This window comes from Falco cherrug, chromosome 4 (assembly GCF_023634085.1).
Source record: "Falco cherrug isolate bFalChe1 chromosome 4, bFalChe1.pri, whole genome shotgun sequence".
Classification (NCBI taxonomy): Eukaryota; Metazoa; Chordata; class Aves; order Falconiformes; family Falconidae; genus Falco; species Falco cherrug.
The window spans coordinates 96,756,139-96,774,080 of NC_073700.1; the positions used below are offsets into that span (position 1 = coordinate 96,756,139).

General features: G+C 39.1%; 1 protein-coding gene across 3 annotated transcripts in view; it reads right to left on the reverse strand.

Annotated features, from left to right (window-relative positions):
• FBXL2 (F-box and leucine rich repeat protein 2) overlaps positions 1 to 17,942 on the reverse strand; it is a 55,877-nt gene that overhangs the window by 3,638 nt on the left and 34,297 nt on the right. For 2 of the 3 annotated variants that reach the window (XM_055706728.1, XM_055706727.1), the window contains exons 5-13: positions 16,566 to 16,660; positions 13,398 to 13,466; positions 13,216 to 13,311; positions 12,783 to 12,909; positions 12,513 to 12,587; positions 9,106 to 9,236; positions 5,008 to 5,068; positions 3,538 to 3,582; positions 3,196 to 3,252 (exon numbers count right to left, since the gene is read on the reverse strand). In XM_055706728.1, the coding sequence (XP_055562703.1) occupies positions 3,196 to 3,252; positions 3,538 to 3,582; positions 5,008 to 5,068; positions 9,106 to 9,236; positions 12,513 to 12,587; positions 12,783 to 12,909; positions 13,216 to 13,311; positions 13,398 to 13,466; positions 16,566 to 16,660 (756 nt within the window). Of the gene's footprint in view, positions 1 to 3,195; positions 3,253 to 3,537; positions 3,583 to 5,007; positions 5,069 to 9,105; positions 9,237 to 12,512; positions 12,588 to 12,782; positions 12,910 to 13,215; positions 13,331 to 13,397; positions 13,467 to 16,565; positions 16,661 to 17,942 lie in introns of those variants that run through there. The other variant, XM_027811046.2, reaches the window with a different exon arrangement.

Below are 17,942 nucleotides of genomic sequence, written 5' to 3' on the forward strand. Positions count from 1 at the left end.
ACACATACAAGGATTAATAAACATTTTGTGCAGCAGGAGCAAATCTTTTTTGCCACAGTCAGCATAACAAACAAAAAAATTCTCTCCAGCATGTTCTTTAACACTCTTGTATTTCAAGGGCATGGAAAAAATTGCAGCATCTCAGGCAGCAGCACCACATAAAGCAGCTTCCTGGTTCCTTTAGGGAATTCATGACTTTTGGAGAAGCACTGATGATGACAACAACAGGAAACAGATTTTCCTTGGCGGAGGCTTAAAAAACACTCTTTGTCACAGTGAAATGAATGCTCTCCAGTCTTCTGCACTAGAAATGTGCAGGATCTATGAACTCTACTCCTCTCGCACTGGGCTCTGAGCTAGCTCCTTGCTTTGACCGGTTCTCAAGCAGTGTTTCCTTGCCCCAAGCGTTTTTCAGAGAGCAAATGGTGAAGAAACACTTGCAGCAATCCAAAAGCGCGTTTTAACTCAGGGTAAGCAAACAGTAGCGCTCAAAAGTACCTCCCGCCAATCATCTGAATCAACCACGTAATCCTTCCCTTCCCTCGGTACGACACATCCGTCTTCTTTCATTTCAGCCTGACATGGAAGCCTGAGGACTCCCAGCCTCACCCTTATTTCACCTCCACTAGAGTCAGGAGCATTTCTTGCCTGCTACCAGACACACGGGTGGTCTGCCCTGCCCTTTAGAACAACTTGCCCCTCAATTTTTTGTCTCCTTTGCTCAACAGGATGGACAAGTAACCAGAGAAGAGGCTGGGAGACAGGTCTGCAACTCCCCTTGAGCTGCAGAGGAGCCACCCCGCAGCTTCCCTTCAGCTCCAGCTGGTCCGCTTCTACTCGCTCACCAAGTGTGAGCAGCTGGCAGTGACTCCAAGCAACACCACGGGTAGTGCACACTGTCCCCGAAAGACAACAGAAATGAAGCGCTTGTAACTTACGACACGTTTACATTCCGAAAGTCTATCAACTCTTTAAAGCTCCCTCCTATACCTCACATTTATGTGCGTGTTCCAAGCGTTCGATTTGGCTCACAGCCTGGAAACCATCAGCAGTTGCAGGGTTAAAGAACATTTTTATAATAGACCTGTTGTTTCAAGGAAGGACAGGAGGTTATGTGAAGCTGTTGGCTACGGCAGCAATCTGCTGGCTAATTAAGAGTTTTCCGTCCCAGGAAGTAAGCAGCTTATAAAATCAGCTTTCCTGAGACACTGTATTTGGTACTGAAAAGACAATACAGGATGTACAGCTGAGTTCGTAGAAGTTTGTAAAACAAGTATGCCAAATGATAGATATTTTGTGTTAAACCACATGGTTTTTCTGACTTTGTAAGCCTGTTAGAAAGCGTTAATAAAGTGGAATTTTACACAAAGAATTGCTTGACATCTTTAGAATAGAGAGATATGGTCAAATTCTTTTTTTTGTTGTTGTTGTTAATATACTGAACGCTGTATATTGTATAAATCAAATATGGCACAATACACTGAGAGTAAGAAACAGTATGATCAACTTAACTGAAGAACTCAATTGTCTTCTCATCTCCAGGAATATCGTATCAACAGTTTCTCTAGTACCTTCAATTTACAATTACTAAACACTTTCACCAGAAATTACTTCTTGAGTAAGTAATAAAGTGAGTACTCTGATGCTGACAAAGATTAATGGTTATAACTGGTCTAACAGTGCTTTTGCTTATTTCCACTGTCTACTGAGTTTCCAAACATACCTAAACATACGCTAAGGCACTGCTACACAAGAGTTAACAGAGCCATCAACAGTATGTGATTTCACACTTGAAGTATCAAGATTAGTTCACCTAGGGTATTTGGTACCTCCTAGTCCGTAATTCTTAGCCATCACTGTTTACTCACACAGAATCATTTAGGTTGGAAAAGACCTTTAAGATCATCAAGTCCGACTGTTAACCCAGAAAATCTTTGAGTATGTATCCTTCCTACACACAGGATATACACAAACAAACAAACAAAAATAAATTCTTCTGGTTCCCTTAGAAAAGGTATGCCATTTTACCAATGCCACACTTCACTGTCTGTGGGCTAACACACAAAGGCCAGCAAACAGAAGCAGGTTCAGAAAAATACTTGGAAATTATAAGGTTTTGTGGTATCTTTAGTGAAGCACCAGCAGAACCGGTACAAAAGATCTCTTGCAAGTACAATTACAATTGCGATTACAATACAAGAACATATCTGTTACAGAAGAACAGAAAGGGTCCCAAATAAATGTCTCCGCATCTCCTGACAGCTCTTGTTTGGCTTAACATTAAGAATTATGGTACAGAAATGAGGTCAGACAACTAATAAGCAAAAATAAAAAACAACTGCCATAAAAAACAGTGAACACGCTCCTTTTAAAAAGCCATCTCTCCTTGTGTTGCTGCCTTAGTAACACTGAGTAACACTAACTAATCATAACACAATTTAATTAATGAAGCAGCAAACCTTCCTTTAATCCCATCTAAGGACAGATTATAAAAGATACTTGTTCTCTCACACTGACCTGAAGTAGTATATAACAAATCTACACTTCTGGGACAACTGGCCCTCAATACAGGAGCTCCATAGTAAGGAGAGTCTAGTAATTTTATAGTACCTTGACTGAAGAACAGCCAAATTCATGTCATCTGAAATTGGTTTTGATTTTCTGAAAGATCTAAGCAACCACTCCTTAGAAAACAGGTCTTTGAAATACAGCAAGCAGGGTACCCCACTGAAGGCATCTCAATCCTCTCCAATTACGTTCAAAAGTTTATGTCAAAAAAGCCTTCTATAATTTACTCCCAATTACATTTATCATCACTGGGTGGTTTTGTTTAGTCAGTATTTTATGTAAACTGTCATACTCCCCAAGAAAAACCATTAGGGAACACTTCAGAGTATCTATAAAGGCTCTGACTACTATAAGCTGAACTAAGTAATCAGGTATGAAGGATGTTAACCATGAAATACAAGCTTCCTGCTTATTACCCACCGATTTGGTGATATTTTGTCATCAAACAATGCATGTAAATATTTTAGGAGTAATCTGCTTCTTTTAGAATATTTATGAAATTTTGCACGCAATCATACTACATCAGGAACTTCTCGATGCAGGGTGAACAACCTGGTTTTGTACTGCAGGAGTTGTGTATGTGTGTGGTTTTGAGGGATGTTAAAGTTCACAAAGAGTTAAACTTACCAGTGCTTGTAGCTTAGGACAGTGTATAGAAAGTTGTATCAACGTGCTGTCGGTTATCTAGAAATAAAAGAAATCAGACAACCATAAGCGACAGCAGGAGAGTCAACCCTCAAACAAGGTATCTCTTTCTCTACCAGATGAAGGTTCTGTTATTTCTGAGAAACACCCAATCACCAGTCACTCTTCAAGTACTTCCCTCTACAGAATTTCCCAATAATTATTTTTACTTACTATGACAAACACAGCAGTATAATAAAAACCAAAGCACATCTAACTGAAAGTGCTAATGCACTGCACTCTTCCACTGGATGTTCAATATTCCTTTTCATATTAAAATCTCACCAAAACACACTCTTCCAAGTCCATCTTCTCCAGCTCATGGCAATTCTATAACAAACAAAAAACAAACAGATAAACAAAAGATGAAATAAAGCAACATATAGACATAAAATCATGCACAGGCCTAGTAATACGGGATAATACAGCTTCCAAGAGGATACTGTGAACTAAAGCTCTTCAAGTATTTGATCACCAAAGGACAAAAAATGTTTTCAAAACAAAAGCAATACACCACCTCCCTCCCAAACCTCTACATTTCAGCCTTCCTCTTACTAAGTGAGACATCTCCTCCTTGCCCCGTAAGGTGGGAACAGTAAGTATCAGCACTCACCCAGCCCTGCTTCCCTGCCCTCTTTTAGAGTGAATTTCAAACCTATGCTATTTATGGCCTGTGCACTAAAGCTAACTAATCTGCATACAGAAGAATCCAACTTCTGCATACATCAGCCTGCACTCAACTAATCTGCAACACACTTAAGCCCACGGAACATCTCTCTTCACCATCATACATTAAAATGAACCCTTAAAACCGATTTACTTTGGTAGTGAATGCTGAAAATATTAAAATAGGGTCCACTTTAAGGTTGTGAGAAAGTTGCACTTCACATTTATAAAAGCAAGCTCCCTAGCAAGCTTTTTGAAATGCTTTCAATATCTGACCATGACTAATTTCAAGAAAACGATGTAACCTTGTGACCTCGCAGCAGCCCACATGGTGCCACAGCTCAGCTGAAACCCCAACTCATTTTTTACAAGAATAGGAAGAAGTGGTTTAACTTCCAGCTCCCCAAACCAGGCCTGAAGCAACTACCAAAAGCCCAAGGCTGTACTGCTGAATGACTACAAAACCACTCTGTTTAACTACTGTGGCTAGAAACGCCCCCCCCTCTCGTTCACACTAAATATCAGCAGCATAAATTACTCCTGTTTAGAGAGTATTATTTTTGTATTCAGATTCCCAGCAAGCATACAAGTCTAACTTGAAGCATTTTATACCATCAATATGTTTACTTTACATATTTACAGCATGAATCAGGGCACAAGGGCTTATAGTTTATAATGTATCATGTAAATATCTTTGTAATTTAAAAGTCTGCTTAAAATAATCTATTATATGGTGATTTTTTGGGTGTAAATATCACAAGGGTGTGCGTCATCTTTATAGGGGCAATTTGGCTAGAATATACAACACAAGTCTGGAATTATGTTAAGCATAATAAATGCAAGTGAAACATACTAAAAAACAAGAGAGAGAAAGAAGTAAAAAGTGCGATGACAGATGGCAAAATAGATCAAACTGCAGCTCTAAGTATAATCCAGAAATAAAACCACTGTTTAGGCCCCTCCTCCACTGGGTTCTTCCTACTTTATTTTTCTTCTTCTCATATTCCTTCCCAGCAGGACTACATCAATTCACAGCTGCTCAGCAGCAACGAAAACAAGGCAAGCTCTAACCTCTGAAATGACCCTTACCCGTGCTAAAAGGGTAAAACCAGCATCTGTAAGATGTGAACATCTTGCAGCTTCCAGTATCCTGGAAAAGTTTTAAATATTAAAGGAAACATTAACATAGAGAAAAGCAAATGCATCCGAGATACAAATCTGTCTCTTGCAATTTAAAGCTCTCAATAGCAAATGTATATATATGCCTATTTTTCACAGTGATTTGCAATTAAAAAGCACTAGGCAGACTTTTGAGCCAGCTTATTAGAAGATTCTAACAGTCACAAAACAGATCAACTTCAATCCTCAAATCTTCTTAACACTTAATGGAAAAAAATTATACATAATTATGTGCATTTTAACCTCTTGTTTTAGTAAGCATAATGCTCAAGTTTTCTCACGTGTTATCTGAGGAAAGATACGCAAGAATAAACCCCGAGTTGAGGAAAATGCTGACAAAGCCTGCATCTAAAACCTGTTATCTAAACACAGGATGTTGGGAAGCCACAAAACTGAGAAACTGCTTACTAGAAATTCACTCAGAGCCTCTGCATGAAGTACAGTAAAGCAAGTTACCAGAAAGCAAGGAGCTTAATGTCTCCAAGCCCACAGTAAAAACAACAAATTACACCAACACAACCTCAAAGAAAATAACACAGTGCTTTGGAAAGAGAAACCTAATGCTCTTTTGAGAGGCACTGGGAAGCAGCACTGACAAAAAAAACCAAAAACAGAAGTCAACTGCCCCAAACAGCACCACTACTATGTGGAACAAGCCTTCATGCAGTGTCTTGTCATCTTTGTTTTCTTCTTCTTTTTTTTTTAATGAACGCTTTTTACTTTGCAGGTGGAATTAAGCATCAAGATCAGTAAGGGGAAACCACAGCACCATGTAATGAGCAGCAGAAACCAAACGCCACTTACCCACTCACCACAGCAAACTACTGTACTGGAGATGGTGGGGAGCAGGCAGGGAAAGGTGGACAAAAGAACCTCCTGCTGTGGCAACACTTAAGAGGCATCTAGATCCTTCCCCTGGTTTAGGAGGTCATTAGAAAGCCCTCTATCTCTAGAGAAAGTGCAACGGGAAAAGCCATGCTGTCTGCATGAGAAAAATACAAGCCCAAATTACGGGATGTGGGGCTCTGACTGCAACTTTACTGGATCAGTCTCCTCCAAGCCAAAAGCAAGAGGACAGCTGCGAGTTTAGAAGTAAGCAGCTCTGCAGGACACACCCTTGAAAACCACTTCCAAAGCGCTCGTCGGCAACAAGGTTCAAGGTTCAAAACTATGACGGAAACTCAAGAACAGCCAACAGAGAGGTACAAGACAGGTACCGCTTCCCAAATGGATGGTTGTAACACCTCTGGGTTTTCTTTCCAGACTCACATTTGGGAACTTCATGCCCTTCCATCAAGGGCAGCTAGCAACCTAACATAACATACTCTCAGCTACTCCAGAAATTACCCAGGACACCAAATAAGAAGGGAAAAACTCAGCACCCCAAAAAAAGCCATGATTCAGGCCAAATTTGTTACCCTTCTTACTCCTTTCATCTATTACGTGCTTTCAACCCCACCTACACTTAAAAACATTGGATCCCCAACCCCATTAAATTTCTAACTTTAAAGGAGGGGAATAAAACTGACAATCACAGCACGCAAAATAGCAAGGATGCTACTTACTGCACATCTGGTTGAAAAGACGACTATGGAAACAGAGGGATAAGAAACCAGAAGACTACTAGCAGCTATAGCTTTCCTGAACTTGGGGCTGCAGTCAGTCAGAAGAACAGAATGGGGAGAGCGAGCTATATATAACACATGCATGCATCAGTCAGGCCCCAGTATGAAAAACAGGTGGGAAGGCACTGGCCAGCAGGAAAATGAGCAATTTTTCACTTTGTTTTACTGATTGTACTTAATTACAGAGGGCTCTTTTTTTCCAGATACAGCTAACACTTATTTCCCAACCAGTGATTCCTGACAAAGTACCTAGTACAGAAGCTGATGAGGCAAAACGGTATCTGAGAGCAGATTCCCTGCTCCTATAAACGAGCTGGTCTCTGAGACAGACCTCACAGCTGCATTCATTGTGTTGCCTTTTGGGCACAGCTGGAGTGTCTCTGCACACAGCACCTCCTCGCTCCTGCTGAAGTAGCAGCAGGTGAGAGAGAACATCGGTGGGGTTAAAGGCAGTATGATCCTAACTTTCACACACCAACCTGGACACTTTCATGAGTGCTTTTCTCAGTAAGCCTCACCAAAACACCTACCAGTATTTTAACACCAAAAAGTGCTAAACAGGAAAAAAGAGAAGGTATCAAGCACTTAAATGAGCAGATACAAAAAGGGATAAGGAGACAGCTATGCCATGATGAGAGGGGGGAAAAAAACAGCTGAAGGGAGTTGGTCAAGCTGAGGATTATTTCTTTTTTTTTCCCAAAGAGATGTAATTTGTGAGTGGTAACAGCTGCAGAACACAGCAGTATCATGGAAAGCAGCATAGTAGGACATCCAAGACACTGAAGCAAGAGTAGCACAGCACAGCAAATACTCAAAGGTTTCCTATCAGGGCCAGCACGTCCAACAGAGGCAGTAGAATTTTCTTTCACACGCAACACCGAAACATTCAGAAGGTAGAAACAAGTGCAGAATTACGTTTCCCTTTCACTTCCAAAGTAATTTTTATCTGGTACTTTCCATACATGATCCCAAAAGTCTAGATGTAACCAGCTGTATCATCTCTCCTTCCATCATGCACTCCTCTGTCATAATCACTGCAAAGGGTCATTTTTCTACTGTTCCTCCTGACCGGAGAAGAACGGCAGACGCCTTCCCCCTCGTGGCACAGACAGGGGCTAACAGTTTACCTACCAAAGTCAATTCCTGCTACAGTTGTACTGCCCTCGGAAAGAACCGCACAACTAATAGCACTTTAGACCTCGTTTTGTTTCCAATTTGAGCTCTAAATTTAAAGAATGAGAGAAAACGTGGAAAAAGACTAGTAATAACAGCACTGCTTTCAAAGGAACACAAGTGTGTCAGAACACTCCTAAGCCCCCAACACCGGCACACGTAAGCTCTTGTAAGTATGAACGGCTACATGAAGGGGACTGTCATTCTGGAATTGTCTTAAGGACACGTTTTCTACAGTAACAAAAGCTCTATTTTCACTCAATCAACTAAAGGAACTCTGCATGTCAGCACAGTGCACACTGGCATTTGAATGTAGCTTTCCCTAATTTCTACAATCTACATTTATGTGATTGAAGTACAAGTTGTGACTCCTGCATATCCCTGTCATAAATGGCAATTTAGCATCAGCCAAAAATCTTCTGGTTTGTTTTACGTTAAAATTAGACCTTATAAGAAGAATTATATGTCTCTACGGAGAGAACTGCTGCGTGACTGAGCTTCGTTATTAAAGCTGAAGCTGTCCCTCCTCCTGAGATTACCATCATAGCATACACGTTAACGCAAATTACACCAATATAAAAGTTTATATTATTTTTAACTGCTGAGCCCCTATTACTCAAAACATATCCCATAAATGTAAGTCCTCAGTGCTTGCACAGACATTGGCACACTCCATATCAGAGTTTAAGAATGCCAGGATGTACTGCAGAGCATATTAAAAGCACATTAATAATAAAATCTGTAAATACAATGCTCTAGTATGATTCAGCTGTATTTTTGCAACACACGACTGCGTAAAACCACATCAGAGTACAAACAGCACAAGACAACACAACTGCAGATATTTTTACCTTTTAAAAAAATAATGGGCTTTATATCTTCTTTTCTTCTGGCTTGTAATTAGTACCTAAAATATTTAGCTGGAAGCATAGAATTGAACTGCTAGGTTCAACATGTTTTATCTGTCATATATTAATTCTTGTTTTTCCAATATACAGGGGACTACATTTGGACAATAGCTACAGCGGACCAGCCCTCAAGTTTATATTCAAATGGTACTTCTAACTTAATGTTTGGTTGCAAAGGTAAAGGAAACAACGCAAAGCTAAAGCAAAGCTGTGGATATCAGCTGATTATCTTCAGAAGTTAATTTCTTAGATCAGGCCAGTAACAACATGACATACTCACGACATGCTCGTGACATACTCACTTCAGCCTTGGACAGTTTAGACCAAGTGCTGTGAGAGAAGCATCTGTAAGGTTGCTACAGCCTGAAACACAGAGTGACTGAAGTCTATGGCATCCTCTACAGATTTTTACAATGCCTTCATCTGAAATTTGCTGCAACACAGAAGAAGGTCGAAGTTACTCCATTATCAAGAATCAGCTAAGAACAAAAATCAAGTCATATTACTGAACTGTATATATTGTATATAGCCAGAGCAACTTGTGGATTTGCAACCAAAAAATACCATTGTGAAACCACATTCATTCGTAACACTGAAGATAATCAACATGCGCAATTCCTACTTATCTATGAACTTTGCCATTGATCTTGAAAGGCAGTCTGAAGCACAGAGGGACAGTCTGTTGTTGTCTCAGTCTCACTTCGCTTTTGCTTTATAATTTTCACATTATTTTTTTTTTAATTGTAGCTGTCATTGCGTGAGATGGCTTGCTGCTTTTATGTTTGTAGAGTTCAGGTCTTTTGTTCCAGTGTAAATTCAGTAATAGTGCAAAAGAATGCTTCAAGTTCAGCAGCAGGAACGCTAACTACCTGTTTTGTACTGGAGCAGTAGGACCCAAGGGTAAAAATCCATCACCTTCAGATAATTTTCAAACCAAGAGTTACAGGTAAACAATTATATACAATTCATTCTTTACATTAGATAAATCTAAAAGCCAGATCTGCCCTACCTCTATGCTGTTGTCTTTAGCTGGAAGGTTTAACTCAAAAGAGGGTTTTTCATTTCTCAAAATTGCTTTGTACTAGATATTCTGAAAAAAGGAATTCTAAATTTGGAATATGAATCAAAAAATAGCCCCAATGCAGCTGCACGCAAAATAGCAACAGGAACTAGATTATTGGGGGTGCATGCAAATGTTATTTTGTTTACAGGTCCTCTATTCTGGAGAAAGTATTCTCTCTTCTTCCCACTCCTAACTCTTAAAAAAATAATTTTTCTGCTGAATGACTAATCCTTCATGGTGAAACAAGTTATTTTATTTACTGGCCTAACATTACTCTTCCAATACTAGTAAAGGCCTCTACTGTATTTTGAATTGAAAATACACATTCCTGTTAGAATCCACTCATTTAGGTAGGCTAATACTACTACAGTAGATTTCTGAGGCTACTACCACAAACACTACCTTTCTGATCCTGTGATGAGAAATAGCAGTAGCTATTGAATAGCAGCACTTCTGAACACCTGAAGTTTATATTTGCATTTTGTTCTACCAATTAAAAATTATTCTAGACAGAAAACTAGAAGTCTTCTTTTTGTGGAGCCAGAAGGATTTGCATCACCTACAGATAAGAAAATAAGCTTTTTCTTTAAAAAAAAAAAAAAAAGTTTTAATTAAAAGTCTAACATCAATCGGGTAATTTCTGCATTTGACTCTCCAAAAACATGTTATTTTCTGGAACTGTCTTGTTTCCTTTGAGATACTCATGACTATTACTGGGAAAAGGAACTACTTTGGAGGTAAGGACCATGTAAATTTTAAGCTGCTGCTGGAGATGGACAAAGCACTCAAGTTATTTTTGAAAATTTTCCACTCTGAAATTGCTTGTGATTCCAATGCCTACATCCCTCTCAAGAAAGAAGAGAGCTCAAAAAATGCCAGCAACTCCCCAGTTTCTAATATCTTTTTTAAAGATGGTACCTTTCAGATGTGTAGTTTCCAGAGTTAGTATCGGTTCACTCCATAACTGCTGGAGCTTTACAAGGTCCATAAAACAGAGTCACTAGAATTAAAGTGTGGATCATACAAAGCACAAGGAGACCTGCTGTGTAAAAAAATCAGTGCTAGCCTTTACATCATAAAGAGCCTGGCTGCTTCTGGAAGCATGCTTGTAAACCACAGTAAGCAGGACACATCTCCAGTGAGCTTTAAAGCACACGCAACTAGGTAGTACAAGCAATCAATCAACTCAAAAAATTCAAAGGGAAAAATACTTTCACTCGTGAGGGGTTTTTTTGTTTGTACTTAGTATCTACATGACAACAAACGTACTGGCCAAGGGAAAACTCTGGTACACTTCTATGCCAATGGCCCATTTTAAGTGGGAGGAATCGTAATTGACTATCATCAGATCTCTTGACAGCCTTCCACAAAAATAATCAGAAAAGGCTGGCCTTGATATATCTCATTAATCTCAGGTAAAATGCATCAGAAAAAGAACTCTGGAGGAGGACAGCAAAAGGAGGAGTGAAAGGGGAGGAAATTATGTATAGACTGTATTTATTTAAGTGTGGTTCTGACCAAAAGATGGAACTTCTTTTCATTCCTATTATCTTTAGGTGCCCAACTTCAGTGGGCACTTAAATTCAGATTGACAAATCTGAATTTGTCTCTTTCACTAAACATCTGGCTCATGGAAGCTCAAGCTTTGTATTCATATTGTTCTTAATTTCTGCAATTTTTTAATGTAACTTTTAATAATCCCTAAGCCTCCAAAACGTTCAACACTTCAAAGAAATGTATTAGGTCCAAAAATTTTCACTGCATCTTAATAAAAAACGGTCTCATGCCACATTCATTCAGGAATAATGTGTAAAACAGATCTGGGAGTTTTAGCCCAAGCAGATTTTATGGTACCTTCTAGCAATAAAACTTCAGAAAACTTTCCAAAAGTAAAAAAAATAATATTAAAATCTAACTTCATTATTCAAATTTGCATGACTGAGACACTACAGTTCTAATTTAGTTCAATATTTTCTGAGGCTTATTTACAAATAATGACTTCAATACATTTAAAATCTAAAGAAAATTCTCCTATTCCTAAAAATCTAATTTTTGTGTACTCTCTAAGTAGAATTAAAAGTACATGAATGTTTCCCAGTCATTTCATTACAAATGAATATGTTCTTCCATCACTATTGAAAAAGCATACCCTTCTGTTACCTAGATAGTTCTAAGTCATCTTCAGTTACCATGCCATTACATTTTACTCTCACTTACATAGCCCAGAATATGGCTTTTGCTCAATTAGAAACCTTAAAATTATGTACAGAAAATGTCTGACCTTAACAGATGAGAGAACAAGAACTACATCTGCAGAACTGCATGTTTTATTTTTATTTTAGCACATACACACGTATGTTTAGCACATACATAGTTCATAAGATCTGAATGAATGCAGTTAATTCTTACTCTAGAGCTTGCTACAGTTAAAAGATGTAATAAGGGGAAAAAAATAACTCAACACTCCAAATACATACTCAGGCGTAGTAACAGCAAGCTCATTTAAGACCTCCATGCCATACAAAATTCTGTAAACTGCAGAGATGCACTATTTGAATTATTTGTGTGCACCAGAACAATTCATTAGCATTAAAAAATGCTGTATGATTCTTAGAGAATATATCTTTTGAAACTTCAAATACTTACTGTACAGGATTGCAAATTCAGGATTACAAGTTCATGACAGTGATTTTGAATGTGTTTCAATGCTTCATCTTCTAACTGTATTTAGCAATTAAATCAGACATAGGAAAAGAAACAAGAAATTAAAAGTACAGCAAAGCAGCCCAAAGAAAGTACACATCTTATAACACCAAACAAAAGACTATAACAAAAACAGTATTTTTTAATTCATGGAGATTTCAAAAACCCAAAATAAAATTTTATTCCTAAAGGATCACTCAAGCAGTTATGTACCTGTGTGCAACCTCTAAGAAATAGAGCTTTTAGTCCACTACACCCTTTCACCAGTGCTTCAATACCATCCTTCGTAATCTGATCACACCAGGAAAGATTCAAATGTTCCAGATTTCTGCAACCCTCACTGGGAGAATTAAAAAAATACATAAAGTTAAATCCAGCCTTCAAATAGTCATAACAGTGGGAAACCCAAATTAAACACACTGTTAGAAATTAATGATAGCCAGTGGACCGTGCCAGGCCTCCACAGAAAAGTCATGAGAAAAGACCACACACAAACATCATAGCCTACACCCAAGAAGTCCTAGATGCAGGATACAGTCAGTGCTGATACACCGCATTAAGGTTCAGCACTGACTTTTTGACTCTATTAAATGCTGAACAGCTCTTTAAACACTTTTCTTTAACACAAAACACCGAATCTTCTTACCTTAAGCCTTTCAAAGAGCTGTTTGTGATGGCTACACAAGATGTCAGATCCAGATGTTTCAGCTTGGAACAGAATCTGCTAAGACTGTAACACGTGCTGCAAAACAGCAGACACACTAAAAATACCTTCAGCTACTTCTTTTTCCAAGTTTTCCCATCAAACAAAAAACCCCTTTGACTTACCTGTCAGTGATTTTTGTGCACCCATTTAGATTTAAGTGTTCGATGTTTCTACAGTTCTGTGCAAAGGTCCTAAAACAGCAACAAAAAGCTGGAGAATTAATATAATGTCCCAGGTTGTAACACAGTCACTAGAGTGCGCTCTGTCCCCTCCCTCCTTCCACCTCAGTCAAAAAGCTTCACCTTCAGGCCACAGAGTAATTACAAAGTACATTTCAAATACATCTGTCTCAGTGGTTGCTTTTTCCTTCTGCTGTTGCAAGTTTCTGTCTTGCAGGTAACTCCTGAAACCAAGTGTTGTTCCCCTCTCAAATACCACTTGAGCAAAGCGTTTATTTCTGTCATACATAAGCCAGTACTGACTGACTTCAAACGCCTTAACTAAAAACATTACGGGCATAAACAGAAAGGTTTAAATATCACATCAGTTAAATATTAAGCTGCTGGGGAGAGTTTTTGCACATCTCATTACTGAAGACTTTGTAGGTCTTAAGGAGCTCACTCCCACATCAAATGAAAAGGAACGTACTTTGAAGAATACAGAAGCGGGACCTAAGCCTATCGGACTACCACTGGAAAGCCCTGTGGGCTGCATATTATTTATTTATGATTTTAAAAATTAAAGTGCATCTGTGTGCACTAGTGGGTATGAACTCTAAGGATGATTGGAGCTATTATACTGCTAAAAGCCTGTACGTATCATTATAGTAATTATCCAGAAGAACTATATAAACTTTCTTTTCATCTCTGCAGAGTAATATTTACAGCTGCGTTGCATTTCAGAACACTGTTTTTATGCCCATGTTTCCTCCAACTGCATGGATTTTTTTGGCAGGGGTGGAGGAAACACACAAAACCAGTTTTGTCTGGAGGCTTGCCGTGGTTAACAGATCCGACTACACACTCAGCTGGTAACAACTTCCTGGCTCTCCAGTGTGGATTGAAAACAATGGAAAAAAACCCAGCAAGCAGTTATACTGGTGTGAGTTTCCACTTCAACTCTCAAAACAGCTATTCCAAAATTCATGTACTGGAGGGAGATTTACAATCGAGACGCTCTTCAAATCACTTGGAAAGATGCTACACTCTGGAGGAACAGCAAACTTAGCCTCTGAGATTCAAGCATGGAGCGTGTCCAGAGAGAGCTGCCACAAACATTCAGTACTTACATAGCAAATACCTACTTCGATAATTGGCTGTTTTTAGACAGAAGTTGATGTAGAAGAAGGATAAACAGAGAAATTATTATCACCCACAAAACTAAATAGATCTGGACACAACTCAAAACAAAAAGCCTGACAGGAAAAGTAATTTTCAGAACAAGTATCTGAAAATTAATACCACCTTTCCCATGTTAGTGTTTTGAAAGTCTTAAAGCTCATGTATTTATCATTCATTTGTTAATTTCAATATAACTGCATATATTTCAGAGGTGAACCATCTTCTTTCCTGAAGTGTCTTAAGACACCACCATCTGCATCAGTTACTTGTTACGATGCATGTGTGAATACTGGTAATGCTCCAGTAGCTGGTGTCAGCTCAGCCTGTCCTATTACCAGCTAGCATGACTACCTATACCATCCCTACAATGCACACGCTACACACTGAACTGCTCTATACTCATTCTAAGTATCTGTTTATGAAATATATCGCTGTTTAAAAACATCCCATCTCCAGCCCTCCCCTTCTCCTCAAATGCCACTAATACCTGAATTCACTTATGAATTTTGGCCCTATTCAGAACCCTCACTGCGGTTCCCTAGCCTGTCCTGAAAAGCTAGAGGCCTAAACAAAACGTGGAAACAGAGTTGGGGGAGTGGGGGGACTGTTACATACTGTCCTGACTAATTTTCCCTACACCTTTCTCATTGCCTTCCCTGCTCCCCCCTCTACTACTCTTCTTCTACTGCCTTCCTTACGGAGCGCACAGGGATGGTCCACGTGAACGCTCTGGGAACTCGGGAGGAGCACTGCAGAAAGGTAACTCTGGTTGGGGCTACCTCTTTTTTGAAAGCAGTCGCCAGTAACCTGGGAGATGGTAATTAACATGCACTTTTCCTCTGAGGAGGCAAGACTGCCTGAAAGTGGAGACGCACCATGGAGCAGTTAGGGAGATGGCCTAGAGGCAAGGAAAGCTCTGGGGAAATCTTCAGGTCTGAAGCCAGGATGCCCATCTGGGTTACTAAAGCAATCTACTACTTAACTAGCTGCTGGATGAATTGACCTTACAGACAAAAAACCCCAGTGAATTAGACTGACTTTTAAATTTTAGAAAGCGCTATAGGTCAAAAGATACTAACTTAATGCCCACAGCTTAACAAAATATTTGTGCTTGTTATTTTCCACCTAAGAATGGCCACACTATGTCAACTGAACACCAGCCAGCCCAGTCTCCTGTGACCGTGGAGGAATGCGTAACTGCAAAGCGCCATACCCCAAGGCTTCCTCCAACTGTTCTTTCAGCCCTAATGTATTTGTGGCTTAGGGACCCTGCAGCTGAGAGGTAGAATCTTTGGATTTAAACACTCAGAGAAATACCCACACAGGAATCTAGCTAAACAGTTTGCATACAGAACAAGTTATATGGGTTCAAACGACCTTCTGGGAACAAACTGCACAGTTCAATTTACAGACAGCGTAAAGAAGGATCACTGACTATTTAGAGACTCCTGAGATGTTTCTGTTGCCTGCCTGTTCTTACATTAAAGCAAGAAGAGAGTCCTAGGCCTTCCCTGACTTTGTAGGCACTTAATTGTACCAGTCTTTGTTCTTCCTCCCATTGCTAGTGTCACCTCTTGTCCAGACTAGAAGACAAACTATAAACTGACGGACTACTAATTGTGATGAAATTAGTATTGTAGGATGCCAGAGCATAGGTCTGAAAACATTTTAACTGCTTGAAAACTGAGAGATATCAACATAATACTAATGAAGGAAAAAGAGGCATTTCTGAAAAGCACAGTTCTCATTTCTTTGTTCATTTCCAGAAAATAGCAGTAGCTATACTTTGATCTCAAACTGATATCTCATTTAGTCATTATTATGGTACTTACTCAGGTATCCCATTTTGGTCATTAGTCAGTACTTAGAAACCCAAACAAATGTAACAATAATTGCTTTTGGTCCTGACATCAGGAAATAAGTAATATCTCAATCTAGGACTTTACTTACTTTAAAGAAGAGTCTCCAACACCAAGGCATCCTCTCAGACTAAGTTGTCTCAGGAACCCACCACACCTTTTTGATATATTTTCCACAACACGACCCTTAAACCAAATAAAAAGAAGATTTTGTTGAGTTTTACACTGACATTGCATTCTAACCAAATTAAAAATGCTGGGAGTGAAGACCAGCCTAAGCTACACCCCACCAGAACTACACCTCTTTGAATTTTTTTTGCTGCTTTAAGAACAAACAGTTACCTGTTGAGAATCTCCGCTCACACTGAAGTGCTATTCAATTCAAACTTTGGTTCTCTCTTTTTTTCAGTCTATCACATATGGCTCGTTTTTTTGCCTCAGCAAAACCTGCCCATTAAGACGGCTGAAATGATCTGCAAGTTTTGTCAGATGTGTAGAGAACATGAAGAACTGCCTCAGAGGCAGAATGGCAGGCATGCCAGTTCCTCAAGGATCCCAGGTACTACTACAGCACGTAAGTTTAAATTGTCCAAAAAGATGTGCTTAGGCTAGCACATCACTGAACTACAGCTACAGCCTCTGCTAAGTCCCATTTTACAGTCCCTGCTATAGGGATGGTTGCCTCTGCAACTGAAAGGTGCTGAGCACCTTGGTGGGAGCAGCCATTTCAGTTGCCTTCAGAAGATCAGCTGGAACCCACTGCCAGTCTTCAGTGTCATATATATTTGGGTGTCTGTGCCTGAAACTTGGGATTGCCAAAGAACTTCTCACACTGTGAAGCTTACAGACTTTATGCCTTGTTACCTTGTCAAAAGCTGAAGAACAGCTTACAAACAAAGCTTCCTACTTGACCCCACATTTGCTACAAAAGGCTTTTTATTTCTATCCTGGAAGTGCATTTTGCTATACCTTAGGAGTAAGCAGAATAGCACAGTACTTCTAATATTCAATCTGAAAGTAGCATTACGCAAAAATGTTAAACTACAATAATTATTTTTTTTTTGTAGGAAAACCAAGATAAGAGCAAAAAGCAGGTGCCACTGCAAAAGCTGACAAGACATCACATTGTGTCTAATTTTAGGGAGGTAAGGTCAAAGAAATCAACATTAATCATTTAACAAACAAGGCTAATACCTAAAACCACCTTTTATTTTCTTCTTTTTTTTTTTTTTTTCTTTTTAAAGGAATACTTACAAAATTACAGGTCAGTGCAGTGAATATTTTTTTTTCTCTTTACATGTGATGGCAATAACTTCACTGAAACAGTACAACGTTTTTTTGTTGACCTCTAACACCAAAGTCCTGGCTAGCACTATATAAAAATATTTTCTTATCAGAGGTTGTTTCTTAGTCCATAAGTAACATTGTTCTTCTTAACTCTCAGAAGAATTTACACCAAAACAAACAA